General features: G+C 39.0%; 1 protein-coding gene across 2 annotated transcripts in view; it reads right to left on the bottom strand.

The window, feature by feature from the left end:
• Positions 1-480: 480 nt before the first annotated feature.
• The window catches only part of TANGO2 (transport and golgi organization 2 homolog), a 165,986-nt gene continuing 153,163 nt past the window's right edge, over positions 481-13,303 (bottom strand). For both annotated transcript variants that reach the window (XM_075275897.1, XM_075275890.1), the window contains exons 7-9: positions 9,094-9,247; positions 6,264-6,368; positions 481-3,375 (exon numbers count right to left, since the gene is read on the bottom strand). In XM_075275897.1, the coding sequence (XP_075131998.1) occupies positions 3,255-3,375; positions 6,264-6,368; positions 9,094-9,247 (380 nt within the window). In that variant the 3' untranslated portion in view covers positions 481-3,254. The remainder of the gene's footprint in view (positions 3,376-6,263; positions 6,369-9,093; positions 9,248-13,303) is intronic.

A 13,303-nucleotide genomic window follows, 5' to 3' on the forward strand; every position in this document is an offset into this window, starting at 1 on the left:
ACCTATTGACAGACTCCATTGAAAGTACTGGAAAACCCCTCTAGGCTAAGACCCCACATTGCAGAAACGCAGATTTTTATTGTTACAGATTTTGCTGCGTTTTTTTGAGCCAAAGACAAGATTGTCTAGCAAAAGAATGATACTATACAGAAAAGGACCTATCCAACCAACTTCTACAGAAGTATCAAATGGATAAAAGGATCCGCGCTTACCAACCGTAGTTCTTGTTGCATTCGTTTATTAAAGCCTCACACACAACGCGTTTCGAAACCGGAAGCTGGTTTCTTCTTCAGGTGCACAAAGGACATGTCCTTTGTGCACCTGAAGAAGAAACCAGCTTCCAGTTTCGAAACGCTTTGTGTGTGAGGCTTTAATAAACGAATGCAACAAGAACTACGGTTGGTAAGCGCGGATCCTTTTATCCATTTGATACTTCTGTAGAAGTTGGTTGGATAGGTCCTTTTCTGTATAGTACCATGCATACGTGTTTTCACGGTTAAGATCTGCCAGCTACTAGCCATTTTGTCTATGAAGTGATATTTGAGTGCTGTGATCACTTCACAGCGCTTAAAGGTGATTATATGTTGAATAATACTTTGTGGAATCACTTTAAAAGGGTAATGCACAAGGTGCCGCGCGGTGCTCTCTCTTCTGTTTTCTTGTAGCAAAAGAATGAGAAATATATAGTGGAAGTACTTATACTTCTATCTTCTGCTCAATCCACTTCTGGCTTTGGCTCAAAGAACTGCAGCAAAATCTGCAATGTGGGGCCTCAGGATATGCGATGAGTCTGATGGCCGGGGGTCCCACAGATGTTCCTTATTTAAATGGACTGGCAGTATGCTGGCACTCCAATATCTATGAGACTGACGATGACAGCCAACTACAGAATGGGACTATAGTTAGTGCTCTAGAGATTGAATGCAAAGGCAGTGTGCGAGCATGACCACCACTCCATTCAAACTGAGGACCAAGTAATACCCATGCTCAGCGAGGGTCCCCTAGCGATCAGATAACTGTTACCTATCCTCCAGATAGGTGACAAGATATTGATTATGGGACGACCTCTTTTAAGACCTCTTGTCTTTGTATCTCCTTTCACAACTATCTGATGAGTGGCGGAAAATCTTTTAACTTCAGTTAAGCCCAGTTCTCTTTATTCCAATTCCAGCTTTACTCCACGTGTAAATGTTCCCGGGTGAACATATGCTTTATACACTTCAGTGTCTACCTTCAGCATATGTGTACATAAGGTATAAAAACATCTGTTTTTCTACAGAAACCCAGTAAACACACTGATTCCTCTTCATCTATGAATGACAGGTAACAAATACCAGTTTAATATGTTACGAAGTCCTTATCTGTTATTTGCAATTGCTAGCAAGTGTTGGGTAAATAATATTCTAAATAGGTGAACTGATCTACATGGAATTTTATAGGGGTTTTCTGTTTTATATGTATAGAACTTACTCGCTGTATATATGTTCTACAATGTTTTAATATACTTTGTTTCAATTCCTCACAATCTTCCAAAAAAATGCTGTCAGTGAATAAGAACAATCTTGTTTGCATCAAAGGCTGAAAATCCATATTCTAGGCAATGTTCCTATGTGCTTATTGATTCATTTCTATGGTAAAGAAGGAAACCCAAACTGATTGTTCCCTTTTTGCAGGACTGGATTATAGACATTGCAATATACACCCCACAGACATAACGTACTAAGCTTCTGTCCCTATATATCCTTCCACTACCATTTTGAGCAATCCTAACTTTTAAACTGGCAAATGTTACCAGATATACAAAGTTCGGATCCATCGAGCCTTCATCACACATTTATTTTTACTTTCTGGATTGTAAAAAAAAAATAATTATGAATTTATGTCTTTTTTCTTTAATTCAGGAAAATTTTACCATGTGTTTTGCAGACACTTTCCAAACGTTATATAGCACAAATACACCATATGTCCACCTTCTACTGTTCTCTCCAATCCAATTTGGTCTTTTGCTTCGGGAAGCTGAGGACTCAATCTGCTTATTATGTTGTCTGGATCCACTAAGGTCTCCTACCAGGAAGTTATCATTATGCACTGACAATTATTTCTCAAAATATTGCATATTGCACTTAAGAAAACTTCCATTCTAGTCTGGTGCCCTCATGTGAATGAATCCTACACTTCCTTACCCTAGTTTCATGCAAGAATAATAAACTGAATAATAAATAACAAAATGGTAGGAAGGTTGTCAGAGTTCCCCAAACCAACAACTGCTTCACAACCTAATTCTGTCTAAAAGATTTTTACTTTTAGTATGCTTGAGGTCCAATGGGTTAAGACCTAAAATTAATTTTTTTTGCAGATAGTTTGTTAATGTGACGCCCAACAACACAATAACAAACTGGTTTGTTTCCTGAAGTAAAAAAAGACCTGAAAGTCTGGCACCAGCAGATGTATAAAATGTATAACATCCTATGCTGCAGCAAATAGCTAATCTTGTCCTGTACGTTGATGCTTCCAATTGTTTGGAAATTCCAATTTTCCAGCTCCTTCATAGTTCCAAAAAAATGCAAGAGTATCAGAAATTATACTTTAGTAAATTATAATAGTATTCCCCATTCACTGAAGATAAAAGTGGATATTGTAAAAGCTTGACATTTTTATTAAAAGCTATTTAGAAAGGAAGCAGTGCTCCCTAACAGCCAGTGCTAATATTAGTTAATATCTTGCCTGAAGATCAGTCATTAAAATCAAACCCTAGGCCCTGGGAAGAAAATAAAGCAAGATGACTCATGGAGAGGACATTAATGCCATCTTGTCACATTACAAATCTCGGCATAATGATATGCTTACATTATTAGCCATATCATTTATTGATGCAACTTCTTAAAGCAAAACTAGAGGCTACAAATCATGGATCACCGCCTTTCAGTTTACACATACAATATTGAAATACTTAACATCATTTTCACGTTTTTCCTAGCCATTTGTTTTTTACAGCATTTGATGCATTATTGATGTGCTTGCTGCATAAATAAGACAACGTTAAAAAGGATTTCGAGACAAAAGATATTTCCCACTGTAGTGGTTGTGCTTCCCTTTGCACTGCTGAAATAATTTTGGTTCTCTGGCTTTTGTGCTGGTTAAAAGTTATCGCAATTATTTAATATATTTTAGAATATTTCAGGCACCAGAAGTTCAGCATGTGTGATATGTATATGTATCCTTGGATAACAGAGACTTTTCTTTATGATGAGGTGCTAGTGTTGGAGGTTAAACTGGTAGGTGCTTGTTTTCCACTGAGTGATATCGCAGTTTAGCATTGTGCGTTCTGTGAAGGTGACATGTCCTTCTCCATCAATGAGAACTATGGTGTTGGTCCTACAAATAAAAGAATGAACATGCAAGTTAAAACATTACAAGAAAACTCCAATCCTACTTTTCCAGCATTTTCACATCAAATTCATGAAATGACATACAATAAAAATGTATAAAACATTGGTGTTTCATATGCAAGTCTTAAAAAAAAGAAATAAAAAATTGCGGCAAATTAATCCAATAAGGACGTGATCTAGTTTCATACTTAAGGACAATGGTTCTTTCTCTTTTGTTGATGTTTCTGTTGTCACATTCAAGCCATTGCTTTTTCATTTTAAAGGGGTATTCTCACCTCACATACTCATCATTCTTTACTGCTGTAAAATCTTCTTTCTTCCTGGTTTCTTGCATCATTTGGTGGGCGGGGTTTCACATGCAACCTGCCGTTTAGCTCCACCCCAAATTCGAGTGTAGCTCCGCCCACCCATATTGGACTATGAAGTACAGGCAGCAGCAACTCCATTCTGTATTACATACAGAGACTGCCTGTCTCTGCCATAATGAACACAATTGAATTAGCTAACCTGATAACTGGGAGAACAGAAGAAATGAAAGCAGCTCCTCTCCCCTATCTGCTAACAGGACCTAGGTCACGTGGTGTAGACACAGGAATAGCTAGATACACAGGCTGGCTCCCTGCACATAGCCCCTCCTCCCTCCCCCCTGAGAGCAGCAGATACATCACTTGACTCATGAGCAGCTAAGTCAGGGCTGTGGCCACAAAGAATTGAATAAAGTAAGATAGTGGACAAACAAAGCAGTTTTGCTGAAGCAGTGTATGTAGGAAAAGTCTTACATCCACATTAACAAGCAGTATAGATAGGATCCTTGTGATGGGACAACCCCTTTAATGTTCACATTGCCATATGAGGGCTTGTTTTTTTGTGCAAATGGTTGTAATTTTTTTTATTGCACCATTTTGGAAAACATTGTTCACATCTGTGTCAAAATCTCTGCTGCAGAATCCACAAAAAATCGTCAGAGAGAAAAATATTTCACAGAGGACTTTTATCTTCTGGTTTCAGTATAAAAAAGGATAACTGGTGAACGTCTATGGCAGACACGAACAATGGAAAGCTCATTGCACGTGTGAATCTAGCCTTGTTGATCAGATTTTATTAACTATTTTTTTGCTATTTTTCTATATGTTCTAAATGTAACATGCCACTTTTATTCTGTAAACTCAATAAAATCACGTGTCAAAAATAATTAGTTTTAGTTGTACCTAATTCTGAGAGCTATAATTTGTTATATTCCAAGGTGCCACAATTTGCATAATTTTCTCCGATCAGAGACATTAGCGCCGGGTGTCTACTGCGTAAAGCTCCGGGCAGCCGCCATAGTTACACACCCAACATGCGCCGTACTATTACGGCGGATGTCGGGAAAGGGTTAAAGATCCTCTCTCATTTCATTTAACCTTTCCTGTTATGTGTGTACATGAGTAGTAATACTCCTACTGCGGTTAGGCTGTACAACCAACACCGAGCTAAGCAGAAATCATTCCATACAGAGAACTGAAATATCTTTAAGTTGTGATATCCCTTCTTCTACTCTTCTACCTTTTTATCTGTACCTACTGTCACTGTAATGCTTCTACCTTAGAGCTTTTGTATTTGTATTACCATGCTGCTGGCTGTAACACACTGAATTTCCCCCTGGTGGGACTATTAAAGGATTATCTTATCTTATTCTAGTAATTATATAATATCTCTAATTTGCATTATTCTCTGAGCTGCTGGGTGGAAACTAGCTGCATTATCTGCGCACAGTGACGCAGCTCTATAACGCTTTCTCTGTCACTCAAAAACAATACAGAACCATGCAGGACATATGTACAGAAGTACTGAATTGTACTAATGTCAATAAAGTGCTTTAATGTGACAGACACCTTCTATTTTTCTATTATATCCTGCAATTCCTGGTCACTCCTCCAGAAAGCTGGTGGGAGTTATATAGGACCTCTTTGCAGTTCCTCAATGGTGCAAATTTCCATTTTGGTGCACAAATTTGCACCCAAATTATTGAGAGGCCAGAGCTTTTTAAAAAAAATGTTAAACAAGCATTAAGCTCACACTATGAAGCTGTATATTTTTGTCTGCCATCCAGCTGAAAAAGACATGTATATGCAGTTCACAGACTGGAGGACTTTTCACAATGCGACAGTGTACTGCAATTTGACATGAAGGTCAGCAAATAAGGTTATTTTTAAGCAAATGGAGCAATACTTTTTTGTGTTTCACTTATTGTCTGTATTCAATTTGCCCCTTTAACAGTGTAAGGCTTTTGTCCGAAAAGTGGCCGTGGATTTGCCTATGATGGGAATATTACAACACCACCTTCCCCCCCAAATGAAGCGCACTGTATTCGCTGTTGATGCTTGGCTAATCTTGTTTTATGGTCAAAATATGTTGTCCCCAGACAAATCATTAATTTTCAAAAATAATAATAAAACCAATGTAAATATCGCATCACTGAAATCCAAATGATGCATTGGACAAAATCGCCAAGTCATTTTTAAGGGAGAGTGAAAACCGTAAAAAAAAAAAAGTCGCCAACCATTAAAGTCCCAACTACCCTGCATACTTAAAGGATTAAGGGGTTAAAAGAAGATTTCCTCTAGGCAACTGTTGGGGGTAAAAAGCCACAAGAATGATCATTCATAATTTCCAACCATTAATTTTCATCATCAGCAGCAGATGCTTACACAGGGAAATGTGCAGCTGGAAAACAGAAAAGATGCAGCAGCCAATACATAAGCATTGCTAGTTTGTTGGCTGCTCGCTCCCTGTTTACTATCAGCAATGGTTGGGAACAGTGTCCTATTATTGGTCTGTGTAAATGGACCCTAAGTGGCTAATTTTATGTCATTGGCAATACACTAAACATACCTGGTTCCATAGCCTGGGCACCGAACACAAACTGCTGAATAGCTGCTTAGGATTGGCCGAACAAAGTCCTTTCCCTGTTCTTCTATAGCTGGGTCTGGTAACTGCCTGGAAGACAAATTCAGATTCTTGAGAGAAAAAAAAATGCTCTTAAAGCAGTACTGAAATGCAATGCTATTGACCTGACACTATGGAGTTCTGGCACCAACAGCATGACATACATGAAACTAAAAGGAAATGCTGACTTCTTCTTAGCGAACAGCACTAGAGGGAGCTCAGAGCACATAGGGATGACACTAAGCAAGCTCACTGCCTGCACCAAGGAAAGGAAACACAAGGCGTATGAGCAAAAATGAAAACATTTAAATGTTTCTTATGAGCCAGTCAGACCCACAACAAAATGCTTAGTATGGGGCTGAATGAAAACTTTCATTTTAAATCTTTCCAAGTCAGAAGGGGCCCCTTGTGTGTAATGGTGCAAGTGCAGGAGATTGAGATCCGGAGGCAATGTTGTCTCTTGCTGATAGATAATATACATAATGTAATGTATGAGAAATCAGTCAGTGGCTGTTAGCAAAACCAGCCTGTGTTCACACCACGTATTTGCATCCTGTTGAGAGACACTGCTTTTGTTTGTTTTTAATCAAACTGTAATGTAAAAACATGAAGAGGACAGAAAAAAAGAAGACAGAAAAATAGGGTTCTTTTTCTTCTGGTCCAGACATGGCATATTGTTTTTTTATGCCACAAATCTGCTGCCATTCCAAAACACATTTGTAAAGGGTCTATAAAGTAAGTGTTTATTTGTAACTAAAAACAGATGTCACTTTTATTTTGTGTCTTTATTTTGCTATGGCAGACAGTGGGAAAAACCTGTGCTAAAATGTGACCTATAACTTTTCATAATAGGAAGTGTCAGCCAATTATTATTGTTCAGGATTCATGATATGAAAGTAATACTTTCATAATAGAAAATACAACAATCATATGATCATGGTGACAGAAAAATAGTAAAAGTAAAGTAATGGCTCTTAAAAGATGGGGGAAGTAAAAAAAAAAAAAAAAAAAATGGTTGTGCCCTCAAGGGGTTAATTATTGCTGCTTGTAAAAAGAATTTGTTGAATGCAATCGACAAAGAAAAATGGAGTAAGAATAATGTTATTCAAGAGTGACCTCAAAGAAAATCTCCTTTGCTTATAGTTAGCACCTTACAGCAAATGTGTCACCAAAAAGAATGACATATTTTTAAATGCAGTTTTTATCATTAAACATATTTTTCAAGAATTGTTTATTTTAAATTTTTTTCATTCTGGACGCTAAGCCTAATAATAGACTGACACTTGCTAATTCTGTAGGGGGTTTTCTTAGCTGTAGTAATTTACATCACACACAAGACAGACCTTGTTACAATGGAAGTTAAACACCTTTATACATAACAACACATAACATGCATCCACTACTGAGAACAGATGACATCCCAGCTTCTCTACTCCCCTCCCTCCATAGAGCATAGACCCCAATGAGTTAGCTCCAAACTACTGCTGCCTATGGTGATGACTTTGCTGTAAAGCATATCACTAAATACCGTAAACAGTGCAGACGAGAACTGAAGTAAGAACACAGGCTCCATACTCATATACAAAAAAACCGAATGAAAACATTTACTCTGAAAATAAAACCAGATTAGAAAAAGTGATATCCACTCATTGGCCAAAAAACCCAAAAATGTAAATAGATAGAAATGTTAGGTTACTGCAAACCTGAGCATACAGTTATGCCTTAAAGAGATATGTAAATTGTCCTGGATGGAGTCTGATTATACACTTGGTCTTGCCACAGTAGGGCATAAAAGTGCCTCTCTGAAGTTCTTTTGGGTAGTGTACCTCTTGCTGACAGCCTGCCCTGCACACATGGGTTAAACTCACCAGTCTGCAGTCACTCTCCAAAAGTCCTCAGTGCTGCTCACTAGATCCCAGCACTATCTTCTTCCTGCACAATGTCTCCGCCCCTCCCCCACTGTCAGACACACGCTGCTGAGGCTCTCCACTGCCCGGAACCCGACACCTCAGGTGGCCTCGGGCCTCAAAAAGTAAAATTTATTGTTTATTTATTTTTTTGTCATATTAACTAGTGAGGGGGCCCGGGCCCCCTAAGGTTTCAGGCCCTGTGGCAGTTGCTACCACTGCTACCGTGGTAGTTACGCCACTGGGTTTATCCCAGAGTGTCTCAGCCAACGCTCCTTGGCCTGCCCAAACATCAGATTTGTTGCCAATTGGGCATTTATGGGACTAGCCGGTAAGCCAGATTCAGGAGTGGAGGATCTACAGGTCCAGCAGCAAATGTGGGCAAATACCATAGGAAACCTGTATGCCTCCATGCCCAACCATATCTTATCTTGTATCCAGGCTAGGGGTGGCCCATCAGGGTATTAGAGCTCCTTTCAATTGTACAGTTTTTCCCAATAAACTTATCCTTTTAATACCATAATCACTTACATATATCATAATTACATTCACACATATAAAGTTTCATTAGAGTCCAAAAACTTATTTTGTCTGTCAATAAGTGGATTTTATCTGGTTTTTAGGATATAAAAAAATGGTGATGCATTCCTTTTAAGAGCTACTAAAAATCTAAACTGCTCTTGTTTCATCTTGCAGGGCAACTATGAACGAAACGTGAAAATAGAAGTAATAGCTGCACATTACTTTTCTGCTTGGTTTGATCTAGTATAACACAGCTACTTTTAGAAAAGGTTGGCCTTCTTGGGACCAAGGGAAAGAACTGCTGCTGTGGCACTTTCATAGGAAAATGTAGGTCGTTTTGTTCTTACGGTTCTTCATTATTCATCACTTTAATGAGCTCCTGTACTAGGTCTTCTCTGGCAATGTCCTGGCTTGTTTTGATGATGTCAGCAAAAAGATTCTTCCCATGCTGGAGTTTCTTCCAAGGGGTATCCAGAAGGCTGCAGCTCAAGCCATACAGTCCTATGGGAGATATCAAAAGTAACATAAAAATACAATACCAACAAATAGATAAACAATAGTGAAAAAGCAAGCTTTTCTCTGCCAACAACAATCTCAATAACACAATCTAACTCTATTCACATTGTGTATTTTAATGTAAGATTTACTTATAGTTTTGTGCACTGGATGCATCATAGTACAATAAATTTCACTTACATACTTTGTATCAAAAAAGTTCAAGCATTAACAATTGACTATACATTACAAACTACACTGGTATCCTAAGTAAAGCTTTAGAGGTTAATAAAAAAACAACTGAAAAGTCACATGGTATCGGGAATGGGAGAAGTAGAGAGAGGAGACATTTAGGTTATGCTCCAAATTTAGTTGTTCTCTAAGGAACCCTAAACCTAAAAATAAACAATAAAAGTATAAGAAAGTAATCGTCCCCATATTGGGTTGTCACTCTGCAGTATTTTCTGCATGATCTTGAAACAGTCTTGCTTAAAGCAAGGGGGTTAATCTCTTACTGATCTGCTTCATTGTGTGAAGATGGATTGAATGTGTAAGGTTTAGAAAGGGTAAAGTCTCTCGTTAGGGAGAGGTGGTACAGGGACTTAATCGACCAAGCATGGTCTGCTTAGAATTCTGGGTAAAGAATATGCAAATAAGACCTCATTAGTAACAAAGAGGAGCTTGCTCCTAGCACCACCTATTGGGAGGTAGATCTCTATAGATTAATACCTGGTTTTCAAAGAAACCTGAGGGCATAATGTGGGAATAATAGCCAAACCAGAATAAGTCCTCCAAAAGGAAGAGGTTCCCATCCACAGACAGATGTTTACAGCTGATAGAGCTTAGAAAGTGAGTGGGGTTTAATCTTTCTGTTATACTGCAGACAGAGCACTGACTAGACTTTTGTCTTACAGCTTGTATCAAGTCATTGAGGTGAAGAGGAAACTTGTCTGACCTCCTTGAACATATATACACTACTCTAAGGGCCCCTTCACACGGAGTACATGCGCGTGTATTTTGGTAAAATACACATGTAAAAATACACGTGTAAAAATCAGACTCCCATTGACTTCAATGGCATTTTTTTTACACGTGTAAAAAAGCACATCAAAATACACGTCAAAATACACATGTAAAATGTCATTGAAGTCAATGGGAGTCTTATTTTTACATGTGTATTTTTACACGTGTATTTTGCCAAAATGCATGTACGTTTACTCTGTGTGAAGGGGCCCTAAAAAATAAAGGGAACACTCAAATAACACATCCTAGATCTGAATTAATGAAATATTCTCATTGAATACTTTGTTCTGTACAAAGTTGCATATGATGACAACAAAATCACACAAAAATCATCAATGGAAATCAAATTTATTAACCAATGGAGGCCTGGATTTGGAGTCACCCCCAAAATTAAAGTGGAAAAACACACTACAGGCTGATCCAACTTTGATGTAATGTCGTTAAAACATGTCAAAATGAGGCTCAGTAGTGTGTGTGGCCTCCACGTGCCTGTATGACCTCCCTACAACGCCTGGGCATGCTCCTGATGAGATTGCAGATGGTCTCCTGAGGGATCTCCTCCCAGACCTTGACTAAAGCATCTGCCAACTCCTGGACAATCTGTAGTGCAACGTGATGTTGGTGGATGGAGCGGGACATGATGTCCCAGATGTGCTCAATCGGATTTAGGTCTGGGGAATGGGTGGGTCAGTCCATAGCTACAATGCCTTCATCTTGCAGGAACTGATGAGACACTCCAGCCACATTAGGTCTGGTATTGTCCTACATTTGGGAGGAAACCAGGGCCAACCGCACCAGCATATGGTCTCACAAGGGGTCTGAGGATCTCATCTCTGTAACTAATGGCAGTCAGGCTACCTCTGGCAAGCACATGGAGGGCTGTGTGACCCTCCAAAGAAATGCCACCCCACACCATTACTGACCCACTGCCAAACTGGTCATGCTGAATGATGTTGCAGGCAGCAGATCTCTCTCTCTCTCTCTCTCTCTCTCTCTCTCTCTCTCTCTCTCTCTCTCTCTCTCTCTCTCTCTCTCTCTCTCTCTCTCTCTCTCTCTCTCTCTCTCTCTCTCTCTCTCTCTCTCTCTCTCTCTCTCTCTCTCTCTCTCTCTCTCTCTCTCTCTCTCTCTCTATATATATATATATATATATATATATATTGTAAGGCAATGACTCGATTCCAACAGGCAGTAGGGCTAACAATCCGGAGTGTTTTATTTGTAGCTTTAGCATAAAACACTGTCAGCAAACAACAAAACAAAAACCTAAGCCTTTCCGGCTCTAACTAAACATCAGCATGCCTGTCTATGTTATAGCAGGTCAAACATAACATCCCATGCAGGGACCCAAATGGTACATACCTGCCCAAACGGTAAAACCTGCCCTCCAGTCCAGAAAAACCAGCCCAAGATATGGAAACCAAAAGAGCTCTAGCAGACTATGTTCTGCTAGCGCAGAAATTATTACTCTGGGTTTCCTTTATCTCACCTGGCAGAGGAGACCAGGTGAGATACACACCTCGTCCATCATTTTAACATACACTTTACCACTATATAAATATATATAGTCAGGGTCTGGGGTTGCTAGGTGGGGTGGCACAGACACACAAGTCCAGTTTCCTTAGTCCAAAACAAAGGTAGAGTTTTATTTTTACTAAAAAATATAGTGCAGCAACAAAAGGAAACAATACAAAAATAAATCCCTGCCCGGCTAGGCTCTAACTAAACATAGAATAGGTTACCTCACCTAGAATAACAGAAATCAAAAGCCAGTTGAATCACTCAGGACACAGCTCCAAAAATATGACCTCTCTCTTTGGCTCTCCAGCCAAATTCTGCCAAAGTGTTGCTGCTGGACCTGGCTTTTTAAGCTCCCTTGATGAGCAGACTCTCTGCAGCTGAGTCACTGCTGGAACATCCCCAAAGTGTGGACTGGAGGGGGGTGGAATGACAGGTCCCACTACCAACCTACCTGCCATTCCTAAAAATCCACCCCAATACTGAGCATTTACCAAAATGTTCAGCAGACGAAAGTTGTCTGCAGAGAACAAACATTCCTTCTGGAGTTTTCTCACCATAGTAGTCTGGGTGAGATGTACACCCCCTCCATTACCTGACCAGCCATCGGCTTACAATATATATATGTTTGTTAAAAAAAATAAATGCTGTTATTAATAGGGAAGTGTCTAGAGTATATTCAATGTACATGTACGGTTATGTCAATAATATAAAAATAAGAAGTAGTAAATAAACACATAATATACCTATTTTCTTTACTCTACAGACTACTGGAAACAATTGGTTATATTGTACAGCAGTGAAAAATAAATCTGTAATCCATTTTATTTGCTCACTCCTCACCTGTGCTTGTATTTCTGCATTGCAATTTCCATTACCTTCATGAGTACTATAAATGCTATCAGACATTTCCCTGCGTCATGTTGTAGCACTCTGAACTCAAGCCTGTCACCTCAAATATAACAGAACTAGAGCTGCATACACAATGCACTTGACTGTCTTTGGAGAACCACAGTTAACCATTAAATGTCAGTCAGTGCTTTCGAGTGTAACAGAAAGGAATGACAACGTGTAATGGATCCACATGGGATATATCTCAAAAGGCAGCTAGTAAAAAAAATAATAATCCTGATTTGGTCATGAATTGCAACATCAAGGGACCCCCGTGATGGAATGTGAAGCAATCACCAGAAAATCCATATTGGTCTTGAGCCTTCTTTTCCTCATCTATTGGAGTCAGATAACATTTTGCACTTGAATTGAATGTCTTTTCGATGGCTCTCCAGCTAATCTTGTATCATTAGGTATGCTATAAACATACTGGCTTTAGAGAGAGGCAGACTACATTGTAACAAGGGATTTGCCAGGTGACAGTCTACCCTTGTATGTACATTAACCCTTCACACAGGCCAACAAACAACTATAATCTAACTTAATTTACAGTATATCTAAATGTAATATTCTTAAAGGGAGCCTTCACACGGAGTAAACACACGTATATTTTTCAAAATACATGTGTAAAAA

Source organism: Leptodactylus fuscus, chromosome 1 (genome assembly GCF_031893055.1).
Source record: "Leptodactylus fuscus isolate aLepFus1 chromosome 1, aLepFus1.hap2, whole genome shotgun sequence".
Classification (NCBI taxonomy): Eukaryota; Metazoa; Chordata; class Amphibia; order Anura; family Leptodactylidae; genus Leptodactylus; species Leptodactylus fuscus.